Here is a 25329-nt window from a genome sequence, read left to right on the forward strand (position 1 = left end):
TGAAATATGTACGATACAAATTCAGGTCCCAACGTGTTGCAAAACACACCCATTACTGATTATTACCGGAAGATCTCAGAACATCATTCTCCTGCAGCCATCGCCTTGACAAACTATTACACCACAATAAATCGGCGCGTTTCCCGACGTGACTTTTAATCATCGTACTGTCTTCTCCCCAGTCGGCTGAGATTGGCTAATTAAACCCAGCTCAACTTTGGAGTGGCTAATTAATTTCTTCTGTACATCATCATAAAGCCTGCTTCTTGTGAAATGAATTTGATGCTGTGAATTTCATAACTGACATCTGCGATTTATGTAGCTGAGCAGCAATGCTAGCACTTTGTTGAGCACTCCGCGTGGAAGGATGAGTCACATCTATCGGGATTCTTCACTTCAAACTGACGTTTAAGTGTGTGTGTGTGGGGGGGGTCATGCTTGGGGTATCCCTCTGAGTCATCACTGTCACCTCTGATGTCACTTGAGAATCACGGAGGTTTCCGTGTATCATTTTTGGGCCACTTTTGTGTTCATTTTGTTCCTACTGGTATACAAGGAGAGCATGACAATCAATGCTTATGTCTTACGTGGCACTAAACAACAAAGGCCAATACAATGCAATGAGCCCTCGCTTATCAATCATGGAGATGAATCGATAGTTTGAATGTGAGCTTAGGGATGAACCTAACCCCAAAAGCCTTTCTGTCTCTTACAGTCGAGGTACATCGAGCCACATCTTCATTCTTCTTTGTTTGCCTCACATTCATTCTAATCTAACCACCTCCCCCCCCTTTAAAAAAAAAAAAAAAAAAGTCAGATTCATCCACAGTTTGATGCTCTCCAGTTGCCAATAGTAACCGGAGCCTGGCGCGAGCCAAACACTCTGCTGTTGAATGGAGCGAGGAAGTGTGGAGAGCACAAGGGGTGTGTTATATCATAGAGGGCCCTCACGACGAGAGCTGTTATCAATGAAAAGAGATTAAGCCCAAACACACTCAAACAGCACACTGCATCCCAGGTCACGGATAAAATTGGAGCTTTTTGTCTATACCATAAATGCTTTTATGAAGACAAATTAAATAACGCCTTCAAAAACGTTATCATAATTCAGAATACATTAGGTAGACCTGCACCCCAACTAGAGTATGATGAATATTCTATATTCTGCATGGCAACAAGTTTTGCCTAGCGTTATTATTATTTATTTTTTTCATTTTTATTTATTGACATCCCATTTTAATCTTGGGCAGCAAGGTAGTGGTTAGTATTTGGGAAAACAATATTTTATTTTAGTTGCATAAAGCGCAATGACGTAGATGCAGTTCACTTTTCTGACAGATGATGGCGACATCGGACCTGGGTGGTAGAGTAGCTTGGATTTAAAAAAAAAAGAAAGAAAAGAAGGAGGGCAGGATGAATCTCGTCTTTGGGAGTGTGCCAATGACAATCTGGGCTCGGAGGCTGCGCTGAGCTATTTACTACCAAGACAAGAGCAAGAAGAGGAAGCCCGGCGTGGAGGACCCAAGGCTTCGATTGTAAAACCAATTCGGACTTGGTGTCATTCCTCCAGGATTGTTTTTTGTTTTGTTTTTTATTTAAAAAAAAAAAAAAAATACACAGGTTTTTTCCCCCCACCTATCCAAAACTGATAGCTGAGTAGTAGGCTACCTGGATTTATTCTACTCTCAACTGGATTATCACTTTGGAGTGATCCGAATTAAATCAGAACGATTGCACCTGTTTGTCGAACCCCGCCACCCCCGAGTGGTGCACGAAGATTGTGGACAGCACCAAGTCACCGAACCGAGCCCGAAGCCGTTCTGAGAAGTTGTGCATCTTGACAGGGGCAAATCTGCAAGCATGCCGCTCGCACAGATTGCCGAACCATGGCCCACCATGGAACTTGTCCAGCTGGAGACTGAGGTAAAACCACAAGTGCAGAATTGCAACATTTGAATCAAGTTATGTGGAATTTTACATTTGGATAAGTTCCTTTTAAGGGCTAGTAACTATTTCGCAACCGGTTATCTTATCACATTCGGATGGGAGGGATATGTTCATAAATGTGTACATGTAACATGCGTGTTTGAGACGTCTGTCGATTTTAATTACCATCTCTAATGTGAGGTATGTTTATTAATAGTATTACTTTTACTGTCCGTCCATCCATCCTTTTATACAGGTTTAATTGTACGTAGCTTCTGGCTGCCACGGGGAGAACATGCAAACTCCACACAGGAAGGCGATTCCGGAATCGAACCTTGCACCTTTAAACTGTGAGGCGCTTGTACGAATCAGTGCTCTCCACCTCTTAATGAATACTCCAGTATAATTTCTTTTTAAAGCCACAAATTTACTCTTATCCAAAAGAGGTGATTCATCACTTCACCTCAGTTTATTTCCACATGTATCTTGATTTGGAAATATTCATTGTCACTTCAACTCAAGAGCATTTCCAAATTCAGATAAGTGCCCTTTTTACACTTCTCCACTGCAGCTCCCCCGAAATGAATTGATCTAAACACCATGTGATGGATATTAGATTTGCGGATATTGTCAAATTCCTCCTCAAATATTATTCTGTGAAATCATACAGCATTTTGCTATATTATGGGAAAAGCACCCGGTTGCTGTGTTTTGTTTCCTCCCAATTTCAAACTGATTGAGATTCTCTGGCAACCTGTAGAATGTCATTGACACCATACAATTGAACAGCTGCGGGAATCTGCCAAAATGTACGCTGGGCCAGATGACATGTAATATTCATGCCTTCTGTCTCTGATGTCCCTCTTTTATGTGCACGGTATTACACAATGTCCTCAGTCTTCTTTACGGTGAGAATTGATTTGGAGATTGAAAGCTTTTTTGCGGCGGTGGTGGTGGTGGGGGGGGGGGGGTTCTGGTCCGGAAGTTGATATCGTATCGTTTACCTTAGATACCCTCTCTGATAGGAGAACATCTTGCTCTCAAAAGTTGATATCCATCATTTTTGCCTGTATAGCTTCTCTCATTAAAGGAGACGTATGCTGCGTTTTGACTCATTACATCTAGTTGCCCTCGTTTTTTTTTCTAGGCCAAAAAAAGACATCTTGACTCTTCAACAGAATCCAAACTTGCTAAAGTAGTTACTCATTGACGTGTATTACCATAAAAGTGAGCACAGAGAACATCCATTTACTAGAGTATGAATCAAAAACCAAAATAGACCACCGCGGGGTTTTCCGAAAGTTAGCGCAAAAGAGAAATAGATGAAAGAAGGAAGAATTTGTGAATTAATATCCGAGTATCTAAAAATATCTGCATTCAATAACGGACATGAATTAATAACTAATGAGTTGGCTTAATGAGTTTTGATGAATTTGTCCATATTATACATTGGCGCAGTCAGCAAAATGAGTCACCCTCCCATAATGTGTCGTTATCGTAGTTTTTTTTTTTTTCCCGTCTACTTGTCAGCAACACCTCCGAACAGATGCTAACGCTGACCCTGCAAAGAGTGTCGAGCGTAATTGCCTGCCTTTTTAGTGCGTGATTGACGGAGGGAAAATGTGCACTTTTATTTCAAATCGGGAAAATAAATGTGATTTTTATTTCCATCATCGGACTGCACAACACCTGTCCATTTAGAATTCATCATCACCTAAGCTGTGATAAATTTAATCACACCAGTCGTCGCTATTCATTGGGAACTCGGCGCCATATCGGGCCGCTGCACACTTTGCTAGCACCGGCAGCAGGGAGAGCAGAACGATCCCGTTCCAACTGAGCATGTTGGACCGGGAGACAGATGGGTTGGGTTGACCTGCTTCGCTAGGACACCATGATACTTTGAGATCTGGTCCAGGTCCATTTGTGGATCTGGAGGTTCCCTTTTGTGCCAGTCAAGGATCAAAGTGGAATTTCTGGTGATACTTGAATCAAAGAGCGGCCATGTTTGATTGCTTTTTATTCCTGTGGGGGAAAGGATGTCTGATCTGAAGTGAATCAGCGCTGATAAACGTGGAGCAATCATCCCCTACCGCTGTGCCTCCATTATGACTCAGTGCCACCTGCAATGGCTTCTGGCATTTGTCACGATCCTGCCGATCCATCCACACGAGATCTCCACCATCCAAATACGGAAACTTCCACTTGGACTCTAAAACTTTCGCTAATAGTTACACCCGCTCTAAAATGTATAGCGGGAAAGAGAAGTGACTGAAGCTATTTTGGGTTCTTATGCAATATTTCGGTTCTCGTCAAGTGTGTGTTTGTTATCGAGGCTGAGCATTCGAGCGTTTTCAGTTCATGGCTTTTATCTCCCGCGCGGGATTAAGTGCAGCTAATTTGGGCGTGACCTGCGGAACACCTGAGCAAAACCGTGGCGGTGAAGGAGAACGTTCGATAACATCTCCGATTCTAGCGGGGACCTCCGGGAAAGACATTCCACCAAAATAAATCTGGCGGGAAATCCTCAGCAGAAATTGTTCCATCATATTTTTTTCATGTATGTTTGTTTTGCTAAATGCTAATGCTAAATGTTTCAAGCTCTAGTGTCTTACTCCTGTTTATTGGTGGGAGTCAGAAACCTAAAAGCCCAAAAGTGGTAAATAAATATAGATAATGTCCATTTGGTGGACCTAGCAAAGTGGTTGTCAATCAATACTCGCCGAGATACCGCGAAATTTAGCCGGCTAGGATTACAAAGAGCGGCCGGCCGGCTAAAAAGATGCTTCTTGTATTTCTTGTTGCTTGGCTACAGTGTTATGTTAGTAAAACAGATTTATCTCACCAACTCAAACAGCGCCGCAGCCCTGAGCTTGTTGACTTTTTATGACCAGACAGGAATGAAAAGTTCCGCTTTGCCGCCTGTTGGACTAACGTTTGCTCAATACCATTCCCACGCGTTTAATCGCGAGGCCTCCTGGCTTATTAACGTGTCGAGCCTTGTTTGTGCGCTTAGGTGTGCGCTCTCGTCGAGGAAGCTCAGGGGAGCGCCGTCGCCATTAACTGGGCCACTTGGATCGGCCAAGCGTGGCTAATGAGATTGAAAGTGTCGGTGTCTGGAGCGTGTACTGTACACGCATGAGCGGAGCGCTCGGCATCAAGGTTTCAATAAAAACTAGCGGACTCGGCGTGTTGAAAATGTATCTATCCATAATTGCTTCAAAGGCCTGTTGATGGTAGACCAGTTTGTGGTCTTTGGTGTTCCCATGGCGACCTCAGATTACTCATTTTGACTTTATGGCTCTCGGAGTTTATATGATTCTTCTTGTTCAAAGTCCAATAAACAAGTTTGGCGTTACAACGTCGTACGTTATTAAAAGACGACAAGGCTCGACTGGAAGTGATCGCGAGTAGTTTTACGTTGGTGCCTGGAGGAAATGGCTTGAGTGAGTGACTTGAATTAAATCTCAGGGTTGAAGTGACTTCTGTTTCTCTTCTACAGAGAGCTGCCAGTAAAAGTGGAATTTGCGGCATTCACCGGGGGGGAGGGGGGGGGCACTCTTGGGAGCAGAATTCCAAAATTCTTCTTGTATGCGGAAGCAGTTGGACATGTTTTCACATTTCATCACCTACCCATAAAACCGTTAAAGCATTGATTGTATTTCTCCAAGGGGTCATGGACCTACGCCCCTAAATGTGTCCCATCTCATAATGACCCATAAGAAATTGACTTGACTCAAAAGACGTACATTGTCACAAATGGTTCATTAGCAAAATATCCGTACTACAAATGAGACTTAAATAGTGGAGCAATGCTGAGTCATCATATTTCCCGTGTATAGTTGGATATGTAGCGCCGCATGAGTCACCCTCTCAAGATGAACCCCACAAAGAATAAACAAGTGCTCTGTCGTCCCGAATGTGAAGAGGCAGCAAAGCGGCAAAGTCGCCGGCCGCTAAAACGTCACGAGTCAGCAATCTGTGACGTACCGTTTCGGCTCTCTCGGGATAGCCGCGACATCACTTCAGCTTATTCTAAATGTGACCGGACAACACGTCTTTGCCGTTTGCCCTTTGTATTTATTTCTTTTTACATAAAATAATCTACTTATGCCACACACATACCGATCATTTTCTAAACTCTGCTCTCTTTGACAGAATGGCCAGAGTACTGCAGAAGATGGAGTCACACCTGCTGTCAAGGTCGGAACACTCCCACACACACTCAATTAATTAAACACACAACTAATTCGACTGGGGACATTTACATGGCCAGTTAGTACTTGTTTCCCCCTCAACAATAATGTAGACAAGCTAACTGTTAGCTTAGCATCTTCTTCTTCTTTGTATCTTCCATCACTCTACCCTGTGGCACCATGCTGCCTCTCACAGGTCACTACAATAGGCATTTCATATTTTGAGACCAGTAAAAATGTAGTGGTTATTTGGGTATAATTAGGCTGTGAGGAGATGTATTTTATTATTCTCTGTTACATGTTATATTTCAAACAACCGTAGCTTCTGCTCCGTGTCCTCAGTTGTCCCGTTAGGGTACGATCACATCACAAACGTGCACAAGCTTGCACGGTGCTGGTAAAGAATGGCTGAGTCAGCCCCCTTTTTTTTTTTCTTTTCTTTTTTTAAACTCCTCCCCAGCCTCCATTATTATCTGGCCCTTTGGAACACGATCCAGTTTCCTCTTGTGTTATTCTGCAAGGGCAGTCCTTGTGAATTGAATGGAGGCGGGGTGAAGCCCGTCTTGCATCCTTTCACGTTATAATGACGATTGGGGTCAGCACACGGGGAAATGCGCTGGTCCAAATCACACCTTGGTTGATCACATCTGATCCCTTTCTTCCAACGTGCTCTCCTGCATTGCAATCCGCCATCAATAAGATTCAATTCCAACCGTAATGGTGCCTTTCACGCGCTAATTGATTAGACAACACTTGAGTCATTGGAGCCACTATTTATTCCGCTTTACTTTATTAGAATCCCGCATTCGATACGACGACGAGGAAATTGACTTTCTCCAATCTAACGGGATTGTTTTCCTGGAAGGACATTGACGTGGCCTTGGGAAAAATTCATCGCGGCGTTTTTATCGGAACTTGCACTTGTAATTGTTTGGCTCTCCGTTGTTGTTTGTTTCCTGCGACCACCGAGGCGATATTTCATTTCATTTCACGCGAGGTGCTGCGTTACACACTCGCCAGCTTGTTGCTGACTGTCTTTTTACTCTTGATTTGTCTTGTTTAGTGAGTGCGCTGTGGGGAATTTTTTTTTTTCTCTTCTTTCTCCAAACATCGCAGCACTACCAGCAGGCATAAAATGAAATCAAGCCAGTAAAATTGTAACCAATTAGATGATGGCTCTCTGAAGGGTTTATGAGTATGCGTTTTACCGTTGCAGTTATTAAAAACATGAATTAGAAGCACTCTAATGACGACTGGAGACTTTTTTTTTTTCCGGATCAAGCGCGTCTAATGGGCTCGTATAGATTCAGCGTCAACGAGCAGAATAGGCCGAGGGGTATCGATGGAGGGGAATCGTCTCATCTGTGGTGCCAGGGGAGGAGTTGTTATTACCCGGTTTTCTCCTTCAAGTGAACAAAATGTCTCAACCTCAAAGTTTACTCATTGATGTTTTTTTTTTTCCTAGTGATGAATGTTTAAACTATTGTGGCGCTCTTGTTAAATGAACTCGAGTTGAGGGGAAGTTTTTCCGCCTCTGCCTTCAACAGTGACATTTCATGGAGGCGACCAATAAACTACAAGAGCCATTTGGTCTATACTTAATTTTATGTCTAATGCAGGCCTGCTGTTACATAATTCTCACCCCACTGCGGCACGAGCTCCTACCTTACGAGCCAGAGGGCAGAAATTAGAACGAGGTAATGCACCAGAGATTGCGGCTAATGACTTTTTATTTTTCCATCGCAGTTAGGCGCTGGTAGAATAGAAGCAACTAAACGGCACGATTAAAAGGAAAGGTATGGTTGGGCGGACATAGATGATGAGCTATTGGAAACGGCGAGGGAGAGGAAACGCTAGGCACCTTAAGCCTTTTCCAGCCCGCGTGAAAGTCATGGGAGTGAAGCGAAAAGAAACGTGAGCCTCTTTCACACCGAGACCCTGCAAAACGAGAGCGGTGATAAAAGATATGTCGTTTATCCGTGTTTCATTATGAAATCATCCAAAGTAAATTATAGACCGAATTAGACGCAAAAGTCTGCAGTATGCCTTTGACCATATCAGAGTCAAATTATGGGAACAAATTAGAAGATGGCAACTAACGCAAGCAGCTCGGAAAGCATCACTTGAGACCGAGGACAATCATATTACCCAGCGAAAAGATGGGGCCCATTTGTTCATAAAAACGAGATGTTATGCAGTTTTATGCAGTTTGGACACGTGCTGAACTGGATTCGTAAAAATAAAGAATACAAATAAATCTGCGTAACATGATTATGCACAGTGTGAGATTTTAATTTGTGATAGTTTCACGTGCCACTAGAGGGCGCCCTGATAAAACATTCTTCAGATCCCTGGTTTAAACGTCAATAGCCGTAATGCCGCCATTTTGGCAAATAAGCTAATAACATAACTATTTTAGTAAATTTTGGCATCCAGAGAGGACACATTTGGGGGGGGTCAGTCAAACTAACAAACGGCACTCTAGTCATGGAAACAGCATAATTTATCTACAGCTATGTGTAATAAATAATGATTGATGAAACATTCCTAGAAAATCACAATGTACATTGAGTTATTTTTAGAACAAGCCTACAGACTGTTAATGTGGTCCTTGAATATTACCCGCAGGCACCATGTTGATGACCCCTGTTCAATCCAATGCATTCCCCCGCGTGGCCACGTTGAGCTCATAGCAGCCTCGGTGTCGAGTGTTCCTCGACCCGATTAAATATTTACCAGAGGAGCGAGCGAGTGCGTAGGCGCCGCACTTGACAAGCGGACGGAGCCTAGGGCGGGCGCGGAGCTCGGCGAACCAGGAAACGGCAAGGCTACGAATTTCCCCGCCTAGCTATGAGAGCACTAAGCGTATGCTCACGCATGTGGTCGTCATGGAAACGGCCCTTCAACAAATCTGACCTCTCGATTGCCTAAGAGGTAGGATTTGCATTGAAACCCCTCCAGCAGTCGTCACGTTGTTATTTCAAGCGTGCTTTAAATTTTGCTGGTGGGCATAATGTTTTGGGCTGGTGGGTGTATTTTGCCGCAACTCTTTTGTGAACCACATCTCTGTGGTTTCTGACTGCTTCTGCAAGAATCCAAGAATTCTCTGTGGGTCTTGTAGAGGTTACATAAATTCCACAGCACTTCCTGGAAAGCCCAGATGGCGGCCAGCTTGGCTTGCCGACGTCCAGCTTGGCCTTTTTCCCGCCGGGCTCGCCACTGGGAAAGTGTCAAACAAACCTGCGGCGAGATGATCGCATGTGCGTGTTGCAGTCACTGTGATTCCTAGCTAGCGGGAAGGGAAGCGTGTTCGAACAACCCTGCAGAACCAAACACGCCGCATTCCACGGGAAGGTCAGGAGGACGGGGGGGAAGCAGGGGTAGTCACTGACGTTTGTGTTGCAATGTCCTCCAAAGCCTTTTTTTTTTTTTTTCCCCCCTTCTCTCACCAAGTGTCGTCACGAGCGCAATGATGAGCACCCGAACAGACCGACAGCGATTACTGCTTTTTATTTCTTTAATGCGTGATAAGAATGACGGGCGGTTGGCGGAAAACAGCCTCCGGGTACGACCACAACGCAGCAACGAAAGTACTTATCGGTCAATCTTTGCGTAGGCGATTTACAAGTATTATGTTGTCAGTCTAGATGTGTTGCTGCAGCGTTTGTGTTGCATTGAAACTAAGCCTATGGAAACGTACAGCTGACCTCTCCACAATCTCGGACTTGTGGATACAATTGTTTCAATTCTGTGTGTTTGGTTTGAAGGGCATAACTCTTCGTGTGCGTCCGTGTGTGCTCTCGATTAAAGCGGATGCTCTCTCGTGTGCGCTTATCATCAACAGAATCTGCTGTTAATGGTAGAAGGTGGCTCTGCAGAGCTACTGGCCAAACGCGCACACACGCCGAGGCGGGGCGATGGTTTATAACCCAATTACCCAGTATCTCCCCCTCGAGCTTGCGGGAGACTCTAAATTCTGGTTTTCTATGGGGTGGGTGGAGAGAATCAAAAGCACCACTGCTAGTATGTTGCCGTCAGTTGCAGTAGGACAAGTAGAAAGTACTGTGAGACAAGTTTGGGCAGTGTAGTACAAAAAAAAAAAAAAAGACTCAAAACGATAATTAGTAATACTGGTAATTTTTTTTTTTTTAAATTCTGTCATGATTGTTATATTGTCTGTTTTCATGTGTTACTCCACCATTTGTGTTCACATCAACCCCCAAAAAGCATTTTCAATCGAAAATGGAAGTTGGTTCCTTCACAAAAATATGAAACAAATATTTTTAAAGTATTAAATACAGTTTTGTTTTGAACTATTTCAAACAAGAAAAATTCACTTGAATGCAGCATGACATGGACGCGAGTCGTCTGTCAGCACGTCAACAATTAAAGATGTTTTTCTCAGCATCCCTTCAAATAATTCAAAGCATATTTCCGTTGCCTTCAGTAGCCCCTCCTCCATCCATCCTTGGTTGCCGTGAGCCGGCGTCGTCATGGTTACCGTGTCCTCAGCGTCGCCAAGCCCTGCTATAGTAGAAAATGTTTTTCTTACACACACGTACTCTGAGTAGCCATAAACCTTTTTGCTCATTCAGAGTTTCATTCATAACTCTTTTTTTTTTTTTTTCCCCTTTCATCCCATTTTTTCAGATTTGGTCTGGTGATTAGTCACAAGCCCCCCCCCAAAACCTTTAAAGGCCACGATGGTATTTGATCAGGGCTATTAAAATCGAGACAAATGTCCACCCTGGCAGTAAGAGCACTCGTCCATCAACGGTTCGCATAAAAGCTTGCTGTCCACGGCCGTTTCCTGCGTAAAGACGCCGTCCTCGCAACCACTTCTCGCAAAGATGAGGAACACAGTTGCCATAGTTTCACACTTCTCCTTTTCAGGGTCGACTGAGAAGAACGTGGCAACCGGTTGCTCTTGTCTTTTACGGTTACTACCATGGCAGAAAGCTGATTTCCCCGCCAAAAATATATTTTGGTCTATTTTGCATTCCAGTCAATGAATTTACTCTGCTGATACTTGTCCCTATTACTTTTCCCCCATTGTTAGACCCAGGAGCAAAACAACGGTTGACACGGTTACCGTGGCAACTACGGTTAACTTTGTTGCGGACTATAGCAGTAATAAATCTACTTTGTCATGTAATTTGAAATAATGAGATTTTTACACAACGGCATGGAAAGTAAGACATTTTTCAAATTCGATTCATGGATCAATACCGAAATAATTAACTTGCCTGCTAGCTTAATTTAAATTCTAATACCATCATCATCATCATCATCATCATCATCATCCTTCCATTCTGCTCCGGCTCATGTCAACTGTTTGACCTGCCTCTCATTTTACCGCAATCCCTGTTGTGCTATTAATATTCCAGATTGACCACAGAGGATTTCCTGTAGCATCCGTGCTAATCCCGCGCACATTTCCTGTGAGTTTTCCATGGAAATGTGTTAGCCTATACGTCCGTTTGCAGCTGTCACTCACAGCCAGCAGATGGAACGTCCTGTTAAACGTTAAATCTTTTAACCCCGTGTTGTAGACGACACCGAAAGGGGTGAAAAGGTGACCTCGTTTTGCAGAAGAGCTTCCTGTATGAAATATCCTACCAAGCCTGGAGATTAAGGAATCATGTGACCAATTGGAAGAAGGTTCTCTGCTTTGTCAGGGGTGGACTAAAAAGGCATTGGAATTTCTTTCTTTTTTTTTTTTTTTGGGGATGCAAGAGTACCTAATGAAGTGTCCCCAAAGAGTAAAAACTGAAAACGAGACTTAGATAAAGTAGCGAGAGGTTTTACGTCTTAATGCAGTGCAAGCAGCTGTGTTATTTGGATCCTTGACTTCTCCTTGGAGTTTAAGCCGTCTTCTCAACCGCTCCAGGCTACGCTTTTATTAAAGCGCCTTGATTTAATGGTTGGAGGATTGCATTTGGTGCAGTTGTATTGTCTGCCCCGCCTCTCCCCAAAAAAAAAGGAAAACAATCCAACCTCCAGCAGCATTACAAACATTAGAACCTCTCACCTGATATGTTCTGGTGCCAGCCCGCGCAAAGTGTCTGGGACCCAAGACGCATCCACCAGATCATCTTTCTCAGAACTCGACAACACTGGGTCAAAGTCAGCACACACAAAATAGATTTACCGCTTGAACAACTCCACCCATTGTGGCTTTGAATTTGGTACGAGCAAACGTGGTCTGCGAGCCGTAAATGTGGACCAGATCAGAAATGGTGGAATGAGAGACAAAGCATGAATCTGGAGGGAAAAAAAAAAAGATCATTTCCTTTTTGTGTGTACTTTTAATGGCTGCTTTTTGTTCCAACTGTCAGCAGTTGAAAACGTGCAGGAAAAGAGGAAGCCGCGTCAAGACAGCCGCGGATAAATGTTGTAATTGTATGTTATTCATTGGACTATTATGCTGCGAGGAGACAATTTTCTTCTGTGCCAGGGATGAATTAGCGTCTGCACGGACTGCGAGTGTATATAGTGAACATGCCCTTACTTGGCTAACCTTGGTTCTGCTTGACGGCTCCTCTTTAGTGTCTGCCACTGGCCCCTTGTGTCTCCTGTGTGTCTTTTTTTTTTTCACAAGCTCCTCTTGTGTCCTATAGTTTGGCTAGCTAAAGATGGCAACACGCCACCTCCACTTTTCTCTACTTCACTTTTTTTTTTTTTTTAATATATATATATATATATATATATATATATATATATATATATATATATATATATATATATATATATATATATATATATATAAAAAAATATTTATATTATATATATGAAGATATAATATAGAAGATAATTTTGGAAATGAAAAACTGTTTATACAATCATATTCTGGAAAGAAAACAGAAATTCAAATTTACCGCATTTACACTGTAACCTTCCCCTTTGTGACCAGTTCTCGTCAATGTAGTCACACTGTACTTTGGTGGTTAAAAACCTCACTTCCCATTTTGCTGTGGTGTGTGTGTGCATACGCAAATCCAGTGAGTAACACACATCGAACATGTTGCCTAACTCCAACTAAATCTTGTGCGGCCGTAAGCCAGTGCGTGCTGGCTCCAAGTGACATGGAAATATTTGGACATGTGGAGGTTATTATTCCGCACCAAAACACGCACGAGAGAGGCAAGTGGCAGGTTTTTTGTTGATTTTAGCATGTTGAGCGTGTGAAATGAATTTATTGTATGTTTGTATGTCTTCGTATGTGGCCATCTAACATACAATTTAAATTCATATACTTTTTTTAGCGAATTAACTTTAACATGTCAAATAGCTTAGCAGGCAAGGCAAGAATCAAATTGAAGAATCAATAAATTGATTGATTGTTTTTGACTTGTTTGTCCATTTCTCGACTTCCTGATTCACAGAGGATGATGTCAGGACTTAATGCCGAGGCATCCATTTTTGATTTCGGGGTTCTTAAGCCAGTGAGGCAAACTGCAAAAAATGTCACTAATTGGATTTTTTTTTCAATATTGACACTGCAGAAAATGCACAAATATGAATTATAGTTTATTTTCTCAGAGGGCTTCAGGTATCAGAGATGAACTATTAACTATCAAATGTTGCATTGGAGTCCAGTAATAAGCCACAGGGCGTGGTCACCATTGTGTCTCTGACTTTGAAAGGCCGCTGTTTGAATAGCGGCTTCTGCGTACAGGTTGAGCTTTTGTAGCCGGAAGGAAGTCAGCTGAAGGAGAGAGAGAGAGAAAACGAGATAGAGGGAGAGCGAGACAGAGAGAGGACAGAGAAAGCCACTTCCTGTCCTGACTTGTCCAGTCTTGTCCTATTCCCCCCCCCCAACACTCCGTCTGTCTCCACGTGTGTGTGCTTGCATAGTGACTAATCTAAACCAAACAAAAATAATCATGTCAACTCTCCATTCCAACAACCACTTAGAACGAGTCTCATATCACGTGGATAGAGAAGGACTTTGCCCAAATGAGTGGCCAGGTAAGTCACCTTCCCCTAAATGAGACAACATGCATACGTTTGGATAAATTACATCTGTCCTTCATTCAAATGACAATACATATGGTCTTATGTGTTTCATTTGGTTGTGCCATTTTGGGTGCAGGAGTGTGAGAATGAAAGCAACCGCTTCCTTCCTGGTTGCTTGCTTCGGATTCATGTTCAACCTCAATCAGTCAGTCAGAGGAGAGCACAACAAAAGAGTCAGCAAGGCCCTTAAAGTGTCACCTCTCGGGACATGGGACCCGGGGCGAGATTTAAACTCGGTTGCTTTCTCCCGTTCTACCTGTCCAAAAAACCCAAAGGCTTGGCGGCGGCTGCAGATACTTTGCCTGCTTTGAAACGCTGGACACTGGTAACCATGACAACGTGTCATTTAAAGTTCACTTCGATATGTTGTTTTTTGTGGTAGTGCTTGTATGTTTGCGCCGTGTCTACATTTTGGAATAGAAATGACATTTTACCATGTATGGGTATATTTTTTTCAATTTGATCTTTAATCCATTTTTTTAATAAGTTAAACAAAACTACCGTATTTTCCGGACTATAAGTCGCATTTGTTTTTCATAGTTTGGCCGAGGATGGGACTTATAATCAGGAGTGACTTATATGTGAAATTATGAACACATTATTACTTAGGTATATTTATGGTAACAGTCTGAAAAAATGTGGTATCAAACATAAAAGACCTTTAAAAACAACTAATTATTCTTTGCACCACTAGAGGGAGCCCGTTTTCACCCACAAGTCAATCTGTACCTCACTTTGAGAGTCACCAGGAGCATTTTGGACATTAGTCAAATCCTTGTTTCTTTCTCTATGCGTATAGGACGATGGCGAAATCAAGGAAATCAACATCACCCATGTGGTCAAAGAAGGTTCGGAAAAAGCAGACGCGTCTCACTTTGAATTGCTCAAAGTGTTGGGCCAGGGTTCCTTTGGGAAGGTAAAGGGTGCAAGTTGGAAGTTGAGTGTGTCTTTTCATCCTCTCCGGTTTTTCTTCTGACATTGCTAGTCTTTCACATACTTGAGGTGTTCCTGGTGCGCAAGGTGACCCCTCCTGATGACAACCAGCTCTATGCAATGAAGGTCCTCAAGAAGGCCACGCTCAAAGGTAAGTAATCGAAGTCGGAACCGTGTAAACAATGTCCTCCGGCGAAAAAAACGACCGCCATACCATAAAAGGATTTTTTTTTTCTTTTCTCCCCCCACCAGTGAGAGATCGTGTGAGGACCAAGATGGAAAGGAACATCCTAGCTGATGTCAACCACCCGTTTATTGTCAAGCTGCACTACGGTTAGTCGGCTTAATTGTTCCCGTCGCCTCCTTCAAAAAAAAACACATTGGTATATTCTCTTTGCAGCTTTCCAGACTGAAGGGAAACTTTACTTGATCTTGGACTTCCTCCGAGGAGGCGATCTCTTCACCCGACTGTCTAAAGAGGTGAGAATTCCCTCAGCGTGTTGCCGCTACACGTTGCGTTCTCACGCATCATACTCCCCGAAACCGAATTTCCATCTCACAGGTGATGTTCACCGAGGAGGACGTCAAGTTTTATCTGGCAGAATTGGCGCTGGGCCTCGACCACCTCCACAGCTTGGGCATCATGTACAGAGACCTGAAGCCTGAAAAGTAAAAGAAGTCATTTCCAAATTGTACATTTCAATACGCAAGCATGCCAACATATCCTACGTTTGTCGTCTAGCATTCTCTTGGATGAGGAAGGTCACATCAAACTCACGGGTGAGAAAATAGCAAGTCGACAACTTCAATTCTTCATGTGGTTGGTAGAAGGAGTGAAGAACAAAAGTCTCCTTTGCTGTCTCGTAGATTTTGGGCTGTGCAAAGAAGGCATTGAGCAGCACGAGAAGGCTTACTCGTTCTGTGGCACCGTGGAGTACATGGCACCCGAGGTGGTCAACAGGGTAGGACACACCCACAGCGCCGACTGGTGGTCGTTTGGAGTACTGATGGTAAGGAAAGAACTTTTTCATATTTCTAGTTGTTTGGGATGATATAAAAGAATGATGTAAAAGTCATGTTCTCTCCTCTAGTTTGAAATGTTGACCGGGTCGCTGCCATTTCATGGGAAAGACCGCAAAGAAACAATGAATATGATCCTCAAGTAAGTTTACTTGTACTTTGGTTGTATCACTGATGATGATGATGATGACTGAAGAGATCTTTTGCAGGGCACGTCTGGGAATGCCTCAGTTCCTCAGCGCAGAGGCCCAGTCTCTGCTCAGAGCTCTGTTCAAGAGGAACCCCAGCAACAGATTGGGTCGGTTATCTCCTTCGCTGCACCCGGTTGAGCAACACAGTTGGCTGTCAACACATTTTATAGGCTTGAGAAGTGCTTGCGAAGAAAAAAAATTCAACTGCCTCCCAAAGAATGTTAATAACCCTGCCAAATTTGAGCATGTAAAAAAAAAAAAGTATGTAATTAAATTGAAATTGTTTCCATGGGTTCACTACAGGATCGGGTCCAGATGGAGCAGAGGAGCTCAAACGTCACGGATGGTTTTCTAATATTGACTGGAATGTGAGTGTGTTAAGTCTATTTATTTATTTATTTGATTGTTTGTTTATTTATTTGAGGGAAGTGAACCATCCCAAAAATAATTTCATTACTATTCATTTTATTGTTTTATGGTTGATTTGTTTTTTTGTTAATTTTTTCAATGAATTGGAGTACTGTATTGTTGCTGCTAGTATTTTATTTTATTTTTTTAATACAAAACTGTTTTCATCTGTGCCAGAAACTGTTCCGCAGAGAGGTGAAACCCCCTTTCAAACCGGCGGTGGCGCGTCCCGACGACACGTTCTACTTTGATTCCGAGTTCACTTCCCGCACCCCAAAAGGTAATAAAAGTAAAGAACACCTTGGAAGTGGAAACACATAAATAAATAAATAAATACACCATTCAACTTTGCATCCTCTCATCATTTCTCCAGACTCTCCCGGCGTACCGCCAAGTGCCGGAGCTCACCAGCTTTTTCGAGGCTTCAGCTTCATTGCGTCAACTCTGTTGGAGGAAGAAGGTTCAGTGGAACCCTTGAAGCCCCCGCCGCACCCGGTGGTCCAGGTAAGCAGTAGACGACTTTCATGGACTTCAAATATTTGGACAATTTTCAATTAAAAAAAAAAAAAAAGATTCATCAATTGATCAAAATAATCGGTTGGTTCGTCGATGAATCGGTAAAATGAAAGACATTTGATTAAAATGACCATTTATTTTGTATCTGTATCGAAAAGTATTTCCTGTCCACTTGCAGCAGCTACATGGGAAGAACTTATTGTTCAGCGACGGCTACATCTTGAAAGAGGACATCGGCATGGGCTCCTTCTCTGTGTGTAAGCGATGCGTCCACAAGGCCACCAACACGGAATACGCCGTCAAGGTACAAGCAGGTCGCCGAAACACCCGGATGACCTGACAAAAAGCCTAGAACGATCCAAAATTGAAGCTTAATTTTTGTGATTGACAAGATGATTGACAAGACCAGCACAGACCCTTCCGAGGAGATCGAGATCCTGCTTCGATACGGACAGCACCCAAATATCATAACACTGAAGGATGTGAGGATAAAAATTCATCAAGTCAAACCTCGATTGATCTCCGAGTTGATATCGGAGGACTTCGCTCGTGTCGGTTCCAGGTGTACGATACCGGCAAGCAGGTGTTCTTGGTGACGGAGCTGATGCGCGGAGGAGAACTGCTCGATCGGATCCTCAAGCAAAAGTCCTTCTCGGAGAGGGAGGCCAGCTCCGTGCTGCACACCATCACCAAGACTGTGGAGTACCTGCACTCGCAAGGGGTGAGGGCGCAGCATCTTTTGTTATCATCGGCCATCTTTGGTTTTATTTTGTTTTTTTTAAATCTGATGATGACGTATCTTTCATTACACATTTACTGATGGTGTCTTAGGTGGTGCACAGAGACCTGAAGCCCAGCAACATCCTCTACGTGGACGAGTCGGGGAACCCGGAGTCTATTCGGATCTGCGACTTTGGCTTCGCCAAGCAACTGCGCGCCAACAACGGCCTACTCATGACCCCGTGCTACACCGCCAACTTTGTGGCTCCTGAGGTGAGCCTGGCACACCTTGTTTAATATTTAAAATGGTGGAAATATTTGTCATTTTTTGTAGAGGATAAAGAATATATGCCTGTTGGTATTGCTATATCTTTTTTTGTAAAAGCTCAACCATTAATGCTAACCGTTAGCGTGTCAACAGCGGTTTGTATTAGGCAAGCGGGCTTTTTTTGTGTGGGAGTTTATCAAATTGATTTTTGTGAGGCGAGTTGGGGGATTATTGAATTGGAGAACAATATTGATGCCTTAAAACGCACCTATCCTCATTTTTCTTCTTTTGAAATGCAAAAATGTTGTTTTTTTTCTCGCTAGGTGTTGAAGCGTCAAGGGTATGATGAGGGCTGTGACATTTGGAGTTTGGGAGTACTACTGTACACCATGCTGGCCGGGTAAATAATTGCACTCTTAAGACTGTGTTGTATAATCTGTTTCCATCCTCACGCCGTCCTATTTAATTGATTCCTTCCTCTAGTTTTACTCCATTCGCCAATGGACCTGAGGACACTCCCAATGAGATCCTGAACAGGATAGGCAACGGTCACTTTAGTTTGTCTGGAGGCAACTGGGACACTGTGTCAGACGCCGCTAAGGTGATGTAACATATTATTTGCTCCAGAGAGCTTGAATCTGACTTTAAAATGTGTTCCTTGCTGTAGGACCTGGTGTCCAAGATGCTCCACGTGGACCCACATCAGCGACTGATCGCCAAGCAAGTCCTCAGGCACCCTTGGATCATCCAGAGAGAAAAACTCCCCAACAGCCAGCTCCCACTCCAGGACCCCAAACTGGTCAAGGTGACTTGGGGTCATTTCATTCTCGCATGCTAGCATTAGCAAAATTGATCCGAATCAGTCTTGAATTTACGATTTATATATTTTTTTTTATTTAGATCTAAACATGAGAAGGTTAGGATGTCAAACCCTAAAAGGGTCCCACTAATTGCAACACTATTATTTCCGTCCCAGGGCGCCATGGCGGCCACATACTCGGCCCTGAAGAACTCGCAGCCCACCCCTGAGCTCAAACCCATCGAGAGCTCCTTCCTGGCCCAACGGCGCGTCAAGAAGCTTCCGTCCACCTCCCTGTAGACACATTGTCTTGAGAGAGGAAAAAAAACAACCCAACCAACCAGCTCGCTCGGGAGGGCGCTACCAGCCAAGGAACCCTGACTGTGACCCTGAACCCCGCCCCCCCTCTGAAAGAACCCATCTTGTTGTGTTCACTTTTCTAGTGGGGCCAGCTAAAGATGTACGAAGAGGGGGGGTGATTGTTTGTAATCTATGTGTGCGCGCACTTGTGTTCCCGCACGACTACCATGCCCGCTCAGCCATCACTGGACGTTGTCAGTTTGCTGCACGTTTATTTGTCTGCCGGTTTTTTGTCCGTCTGTACGTGTATGCATGTGTGTGTGTGTGTGTGTGTGCGTGTGCGTGTGCGTGTGTGTGTGTGTGTGTGTGTGTGTGTGCGTGCGTGCGTGCGTGCGTGCGTGCGTGCGTGCGTGCGCGCGCGCGCGCGTGCGTAAAGATAAGCTTTACATTAGCGGCTTTGTGCCGCTAAATCCGTTCGTGCCCGCAGCATGGCGGCCGGCAGTACTGTCCAAAATGCTGTTTGTCAACTTGGGGGAGGTTAGTAAATGTGAATAAAAGAAAAAAAAAAATATATTGAAATATATATTTCTGCCATTAAATGCCTCTTTTGGCTTTGGGACAGCCAGAAACATGGGGATTGTTGGGAATTTTTGTTCACGTCAATCTTGTTTCTTTTACAGTGTCAGTTGCATGACGTGCAGTGTGTGATGTTTCTTTCTATGTTTTATTTGACTACACATCTTCTGGTGGCTTTCTGTGAAAGAGACTCGGCATGTTCAAACATTTACATTGGCTTTTTGTGCCCCCCCCCCCCCCTCCCTCATTACATTTTGAATGCTGTTTCTTGTGCTTGGCTGCTTTTGGTGTTAATTTTTGTCCGAGGAAAGCGTCGCTTGAAAATACTGCAAGACAAACTTGAGCACATTGCTTACATACGTGTTTAAAAAAAATAAAATAAAAGGTCTCGTAATGTATTGACAAGGAGGCCGGGCAGACTGTTCTCTCCATTGAATCAAGCCAGTTTTATTTTCCACGGGGTCATAAAAAAAATGGGGTGTTTGACTTTCAGGTGAAATTTTCAGGATGAACCTGAAAAAAATTAATATTAGGTGTTTGGTTCATTTGAATTGACCGATGCATTTCACCTGAAAGACGAACATCCCTAATTTTGGGGGGGGGGATTCATCTATGTGTCAAGTTACTGCCTGTGAGATCGCATATACTTTTCCACTTAGAATTGTTATAATTTCCAAATGACGTCCAAGTGTTAGCTTCCCAGGGTAGGTCCTGCTTTCAGCTTGGTGCCTAAAGGCCTACTTGATGAGGAAGGTGTCGAAATGTCTTGCATAAAAGAAGGGAAGAGCTGCGAGGCTGTGAAATTGTCCAACCAGCTGTCTTACCTCAAAAAGGATCATCTTGTTCTATCATTCTTTTGTTTTTTTGTGATTGAGGGGAAAAAACATTGTTCCTTTGACTAAACGTGGTGTGTCTTATTACATGATAAAGATGAAGATTTTTATATCTTACAAAATATTAAAGATTCTGTTGCTACAGTAAATTGTCTCATGTAATGTATAGTTGTGCTTGTGGTGCTCATATTATTTTCTTCCTTTTTATGACGTTGTTGAGCTGCTGATCCTCAGGCAAGGGCATTTTATTTAAGTTAATAAAATTCATGACTGATAATTGCCCATAATCAATTGGGGGTAAAACAATTAGAGTTTTTTTTTTAAATAAATACATTAACATAAAATTTTACATTCCACTCCAATATTACCTTGAAATTTATTTTATTTGTTGTTTTTAATTCATTATTAGCTTTGTATATCTGAAAAATTAATTCTGATTCTTTCTTTGTTTTATTGTTAAGGCGCCTTTCACGGAAGTGACGACACGATATGGGGAAGTAAAACATTTGGCGCCAAAGCACGAGTGGACAGACCCAGACCAGCGAAGTAAACAATGATGGACGCTACCCGGAGAATAAAGTCCAGAGTTTGTGCTGACTTCAAAATGCGGGGATTTATTCTCCGACCGTATGTATAACTAAGTCATTTTTATTCTATTAGGTCGATGTTGTCTACAGTACGAGTTGTGTCATTAGTCGTGACATTCGTTTAGCTGTCAAACTTCATTGAGGTCTTTGTATGAATTTGCAAACTTTCCACAACCAAATGTCAATAAATTGCTCAAAATTACATTCTGTTGTTACTTTATTACCTAGTTGACTTTAAAATAGAAAAAATGCTCTCTCAAATTGACACTATTTACTATTTAAGAACAATACTGGTTGTTCATTGGCAGTTTTGCCTATTCTTGCTTTTTATTGTGCAAACATGAATTTACAAATACTTAAAATTGGTTTGTTTTCCCCCCTCGTGTTGTTGTCAAAGTGAGGCCACTAAGTGCCTGGTAGAGGCCTTGTTGTCTGTCAGTCCCACTGAGCTGGATGACATCATCGAAAGAGTTCTGGATGCTGTGGAGAAGCAACCATGTGAGTTTGTGCGGGCGTATAGTCTATATTGGTCGACTGTATCTGCATTTTATCCAATAGTGACTTCAAGCATGATCGAGCTATCGGTGGTGGAAAATGCCGTGCAGGACTGCGCTCAATCCTGCGACGAAACCATGTAAGAAGCTCTGAATACCTCTGACCTCTAATTTTTTTTTTTTTTTTAAGTTGGAAGGTGACATTGACTCTTTTCCAGGACTAACGTTTTCAACATCATCGGCGCCTTTGACATGCCCAGATACATTTACAACGCGGAGCGTAAGAAGTTTGTTCCGTAAGTAAATTACTGTCCAGTGTCGTATTTGTACTTTTGTATGTAAATCTATTTTTTTATATACTCTTTGTACTTCTTTGATTCCATTGGCAGCCTAAAAATGACCAACCATCCAAGTCCGGGCCTGTGCGGCATCGCCAGAGACAAAGCGGAACTTTTTCGGGAGCGCTACACAATCTTACTGCAGGTCTGATTTATTATTATTTTTTTTTTACTCCTGTCACTGTTTTGAGAAGTGGTGCTCAGATTTGAATTTGGTTTACAGCGTACACGTCGACACGAGCTGTTCACCCCGCCTGTCATAGGAGCTGCTTTAGTGAACAATCAAAACAAATTTCAGGTAAACTCGTCATCGCTATCAAGCTAAAACCTCGTGCATCCAATTTTAGTTCAGTCTTTTCTTCACAAATCGTTTCCATGTGTTATTAATTCTAAATGATTAATTAAGCGAAACTTTTGAAAACATAGTGTGGGTCTTCTATATATTCAAGGTGTTTCCTTTTTTTTTTTTTAATCCAGCTGAAGACCATTGAAGCTTTGCTCGGCAGCACGACCACACTGGGAGGCGTGATTGTTCTCGGCATGATCACACAACTAAAAGAGGTGAGGCGGCAGGCCACGTGTCTTTCGGTCCATATAGAATCACAAGTATACATTCATCTTTTGGATTCGTGTGTCTACATAGTTTTTTTATTTTTATTTTGGCTTTTAAAAGGGGAAATTCTACCTGGAGGATCCAACTGGGACAGTAGAGCTCAATATGTCCAAGGCAATATCCTTTCCTTTATTTTGTGTGTTTCAATTGAACAAAAACTACTATTAAGTTTTGCCTTAATTCATCTTGCACCAGTTTCATAATGGCCTTTACACCGAATACAGTTTCGTATTAGCTGAGGGTAAGTCGAGTACTAAAAAGCTTTGCTGAGTGTTCCTAATTCAGTGAAGGTGGAATCCAAAGTAAAATGATCGATGATAATACAGACTGTTTCGACCTTGTCTTTCAGGTTGGTACGAGGACTCGGTTTTCCACGTCAATGGTTTTGGCACTCCGCCCATAGAACCTTCATCAGCCACACGGTATAAGTAGTTTAATTTTTTTTAATATTTTTTCTATTCCCTCTCTTTTTTTCCCCCATGCATTTGAAATGATGTCAGTTACCAGCCATTTCTTTTTGTGCATCTCGTATCCTAACTTCTGCCACCAGGGCGTACTTTGGCAACATCAACTTTTTCGGCGGTCCGTCCACTACGTCGGTGAAGGCGTCGGTCAAGCTCAAGCAACTAGAGGAGGAGAACGACGACGCCATGTTTGTCCTGGTTTCCGACGTTTGGCTGGACAACGCGGAAGTGATGGAGAAGCTCAACCTCATGTTCTCAGGTACGTGTCTACTCGCAGATCCAACCCCAATTGATGACTGACTCGAACCGTGTGAACAATTTGTTCCATTTGAACATCATGTCACCAGGCTACGCCGCAATGCCTCCCACGTGTTTCATTTTTTGTGGAAACTTCTCTTCCGTTCCGTATGGAAAAGGTCACGTCAAATCACTCAAGGGTAAACTCTCCAACTCTTAACAATCAAATGAGAAATGACAACGTCTCACATTGCTATCATTATTCTCTTTTTAGAGTCGTTGAAGGTGTTAGCTGACAGCATATGTGCGCATCCTAACATACTCAACAAGTAAGAAGTTTTTCTTTTTTTGTCATTGTCATTTACATTTGAATTAGTGTCTCACTGTCATTGCCCTCTTCTTGAACTTGCAGTAGTCGTTTTGTGTTTGTTCCTGGTCCTGAAGATCCAGGCCCGGCAACCATCCTACCACGGTAATATTTATATTGAAGACTACAAATCTCTTTTGTTGACAAATTATTATTATTTTTTTTTTTACATAGTAGGAATGGAACTCCTTAGCCGAAAAACAACAAAACATTGTTGACAAAAACTGTCGACTACTGATTTATGTCTCCCCTCAGACCTCCACTGGCGAATCACATCACTGAGGAATTCAGACAGAGGGTTCCTTTTTGCGCGTTCACCACCAACCCGTGCAGGTAACCAATCGTGCCAAAGCCAAGTCAAGCTATGGCAAAATTAATCTGGTTTTGCTTGGTTAAATATTGTTCACGGTCTCTTTCAGGATCCAGTACTGTAGTCAGGAGATCATAGTCATCCGTGAGGACTTGGTCAACAAAATGTGCAGGAATTGTGTGGGCTTGCCCAACAGCAACCTGGATATTCCGAACCATGTGAGTGTCTTTCAAAAAAAAAAAAAAAAGTTGTCCCAGTGTTAACACTGTTGTTGGTGTCAGTTTGTCCGGAGCATTCTGTCGCAGGCTCACCTGGCCCCGCTGCCTCTTTACGTCACTCCCGTGTTTTGGGCCTACGACTATGCCCTGCGCGTGTACCCCGTTCCCGACATGGTGGTCTTTGCCGACAAGTACGACCCCTTCAGCGTCACACACTCCGACTGCCTTTGCGTCAACCCGGTAAATAACATATTTATTTGACCCCAATTACTAATTGGCATCTTAGAGTCATTCAGAGAGGTCAAAAAATGCTAATAGATTATCGGTGAGTCGTTATTAATGACAACTGCATTCATCACTTCACCAGGGCTCTTTCCTAAAAAGTGGTTTTACATTTAAAGTCTACTATCCAGCCAACAAAACCATTGAGGACAGGTAAGGACTGTTTTGTACATTTCTTTAAATGAAATAATAAATTAGGTGACTAACATTACTGTTATTTTATGTCTCCACAGCAAACTTCAAGGACTATAATCAGATATATATTTTTTAGTCTGTACATAAAGTTTTATTGAATATTTGTTTTGTGTGTGTGAGCAACTGTCATTTTATTTGTAGTCGTCATGGACTTTGATGCTTAATTTTATATTCCACAAACACAATATTAATCAGAATATTGTGTTTAGACTAGTGGTGCTGTGTAGAACATATTGAGGACAAAATGTTTGACTTGACTTTCTCATTAAATAAATAAAGTTGCAATCTAGTGATGTGACGTTATGAAAATAAAGTCCGAATAAATTTTGAAAAGTAAAACTGCGTTGTAAGAAGAATAGCTCATTATTAATTTAGAAATAATTATTTTCTTTGTAGTTATTTTAATGACTAAATCAAGTCATAGTCATTGAGTTACATGGGGAGATCCTCAAAAGCTAAAACGTTTTTTTCCTCATATTTCAACAATTTAAAAATATAAACAAAATAGATATAATAAAA

General features: G+C 42.6%; 2 protein-coding genes across 3 annotated transcripts; both read left to right on the forward strand.

The window, feature by feature from the left end:
• The first annotated feature begins 119 nt into the window (after positions 1-119).
• On the forward strand, positions 120-20136 carry rps6ka1 (ribosomal protein S6 kinase a, polypeptide 1). 2 transcript variants are annotated; one of them, XM_085931591.1, is made up of 23 exons: positions 13229-13265; positions 14040-14093; positions 14218-14466; positions 14941-15057; positions 15144-15225; positions 15327-15407; positions 15475-15554; positions 15637-15743; positions 15817-15854; positions 15942-16084; positions 16166-16236; positions 16304-16392; positions 16589-16653; positions 16871-16973; positions 17067-17197; positions 17388-17513; positions 17602-17691; positions 17772-17930; positions 18041-18202; positions 18521-18597; positions 18681-18798; positions 18865-19002; positions 19174-20136. In XM_085931591.1, the coding sequence occupies exons 3-23, from the start codon at positions 14350-14352 to the stop codon at positions 19294-19296; spliced, it is 2217 nt and encodes a 738-aa protein (XP_085787717.1). In that variant the 5' UTR covers positions 13229-13265; positions 14040-14093; positions 14218-14349; the 3' UTR covers positions 19297-20136. The 2 variants fall into 2 exon arrangements, with proteins under 2 accessions (XP_085787718.1, XP_085787717.1); XM_085931592.1 differs by lacking the exons at positions 13229-13265; positions 14040-14093; positions 14218-14466 and adding exons at positions 120-1923; positions 6085-6129.
• A 1060-nt stretch (positions 20137-21196) lies between these two features.
• pole2 (polymerase (DNA directed), epsilon 2) lies at positions 21197-25086 on the forward strand. Its single transcript, XM_085931717.1, has 19 exons — positions 21197-21332; positions 21690-21790; positions 21851-21926; positions 22005-22082; positions 22176-22269; positions 22348-22422; positions 22602-22685; positions 22798-22854; positions 22930-22978; positions 23087-23159; positions 23288-23460; positions 23549-23638; positions 23713-23767; positions 23851-23910; positions 24061-24138; positions 24225-24333; positions 24397-24573; positions 24701-24768; positions 24849-25086. The coding sequence occupies exons 1-19, from the start codon at positions 21259-21261 to the stop codon at positions 24865-24867; spliced, it is 1590 nt and encodes a 529-aa protein (XP_085787843.1). The 5' UTR covers positions 21197-21258; the 3' UTR covers positions 24868-25086.
• Positions 25087-25329: the final 243 nt, after the last annotated feature.

The sequence above is a fragment of the Syngnathus leptorhynchus genome, chromosome 15 (genome assembly GCF_054491065.1).
Source record: "Syngnathus leptorhynchus isolate UIUO chromosome 15, UIUO_Slep, whole genome shotgun sequence".
Lineage (NCBI taxonomy): Eukaryota > Metazoa > Chordata > Actinopteri > Syngnathiformes > Syngnathidae > Syngnathus > Syngnathus leptorhynchus.

Excerpts from the sequence above, each read along its gene's own strand:
- rps6ka1 (XM_085931591.1), top strand. The coding sequence starts at position 14,350 with ATGGGACCCGGGGCGAGATTTAAACTCGGTTGCTTTCTCCCGTTCTAC. Across the intron at positions 16,654-16,870 it reads TTTCTAATATTGACTGGAAT|AAACTGTTCCGCAGAGAGGT; the intron begins GTGAGTGTGTTA and ends CATCTGTGCCAG. Across the intron at positions 17,198-17,387 it reads CGCCGCACCCGGTGGTCCAG|CAGCTACATGGGAAGAACTT; the intron begins GTAAGCAGTAGA and ends GTCCACTTGCAG.
- pole2 (XM_085931717.1), top strand. The coding sequence starts at position 21,259 with ATGATGGACGCTACCCGGAGAATAAAGTCCAGAGTTTGTGCTGACTTC. Across the intron at positions 21,333-21,689 it reads CGGGGATTTATTCTCCGACC|TGAGGCCACTAAGTGCCTGG; the intron begins GTATGTATAACT and ends TTGTTGTCAAAG. Across the intron at positions 24,139-24,224 it reads TTCACCACCAACCCGTGCAG|GATCCAGTACTGTAGTCAGG; the intron begins GTAACCAATCGT and ends GGTCTCTTTCAG.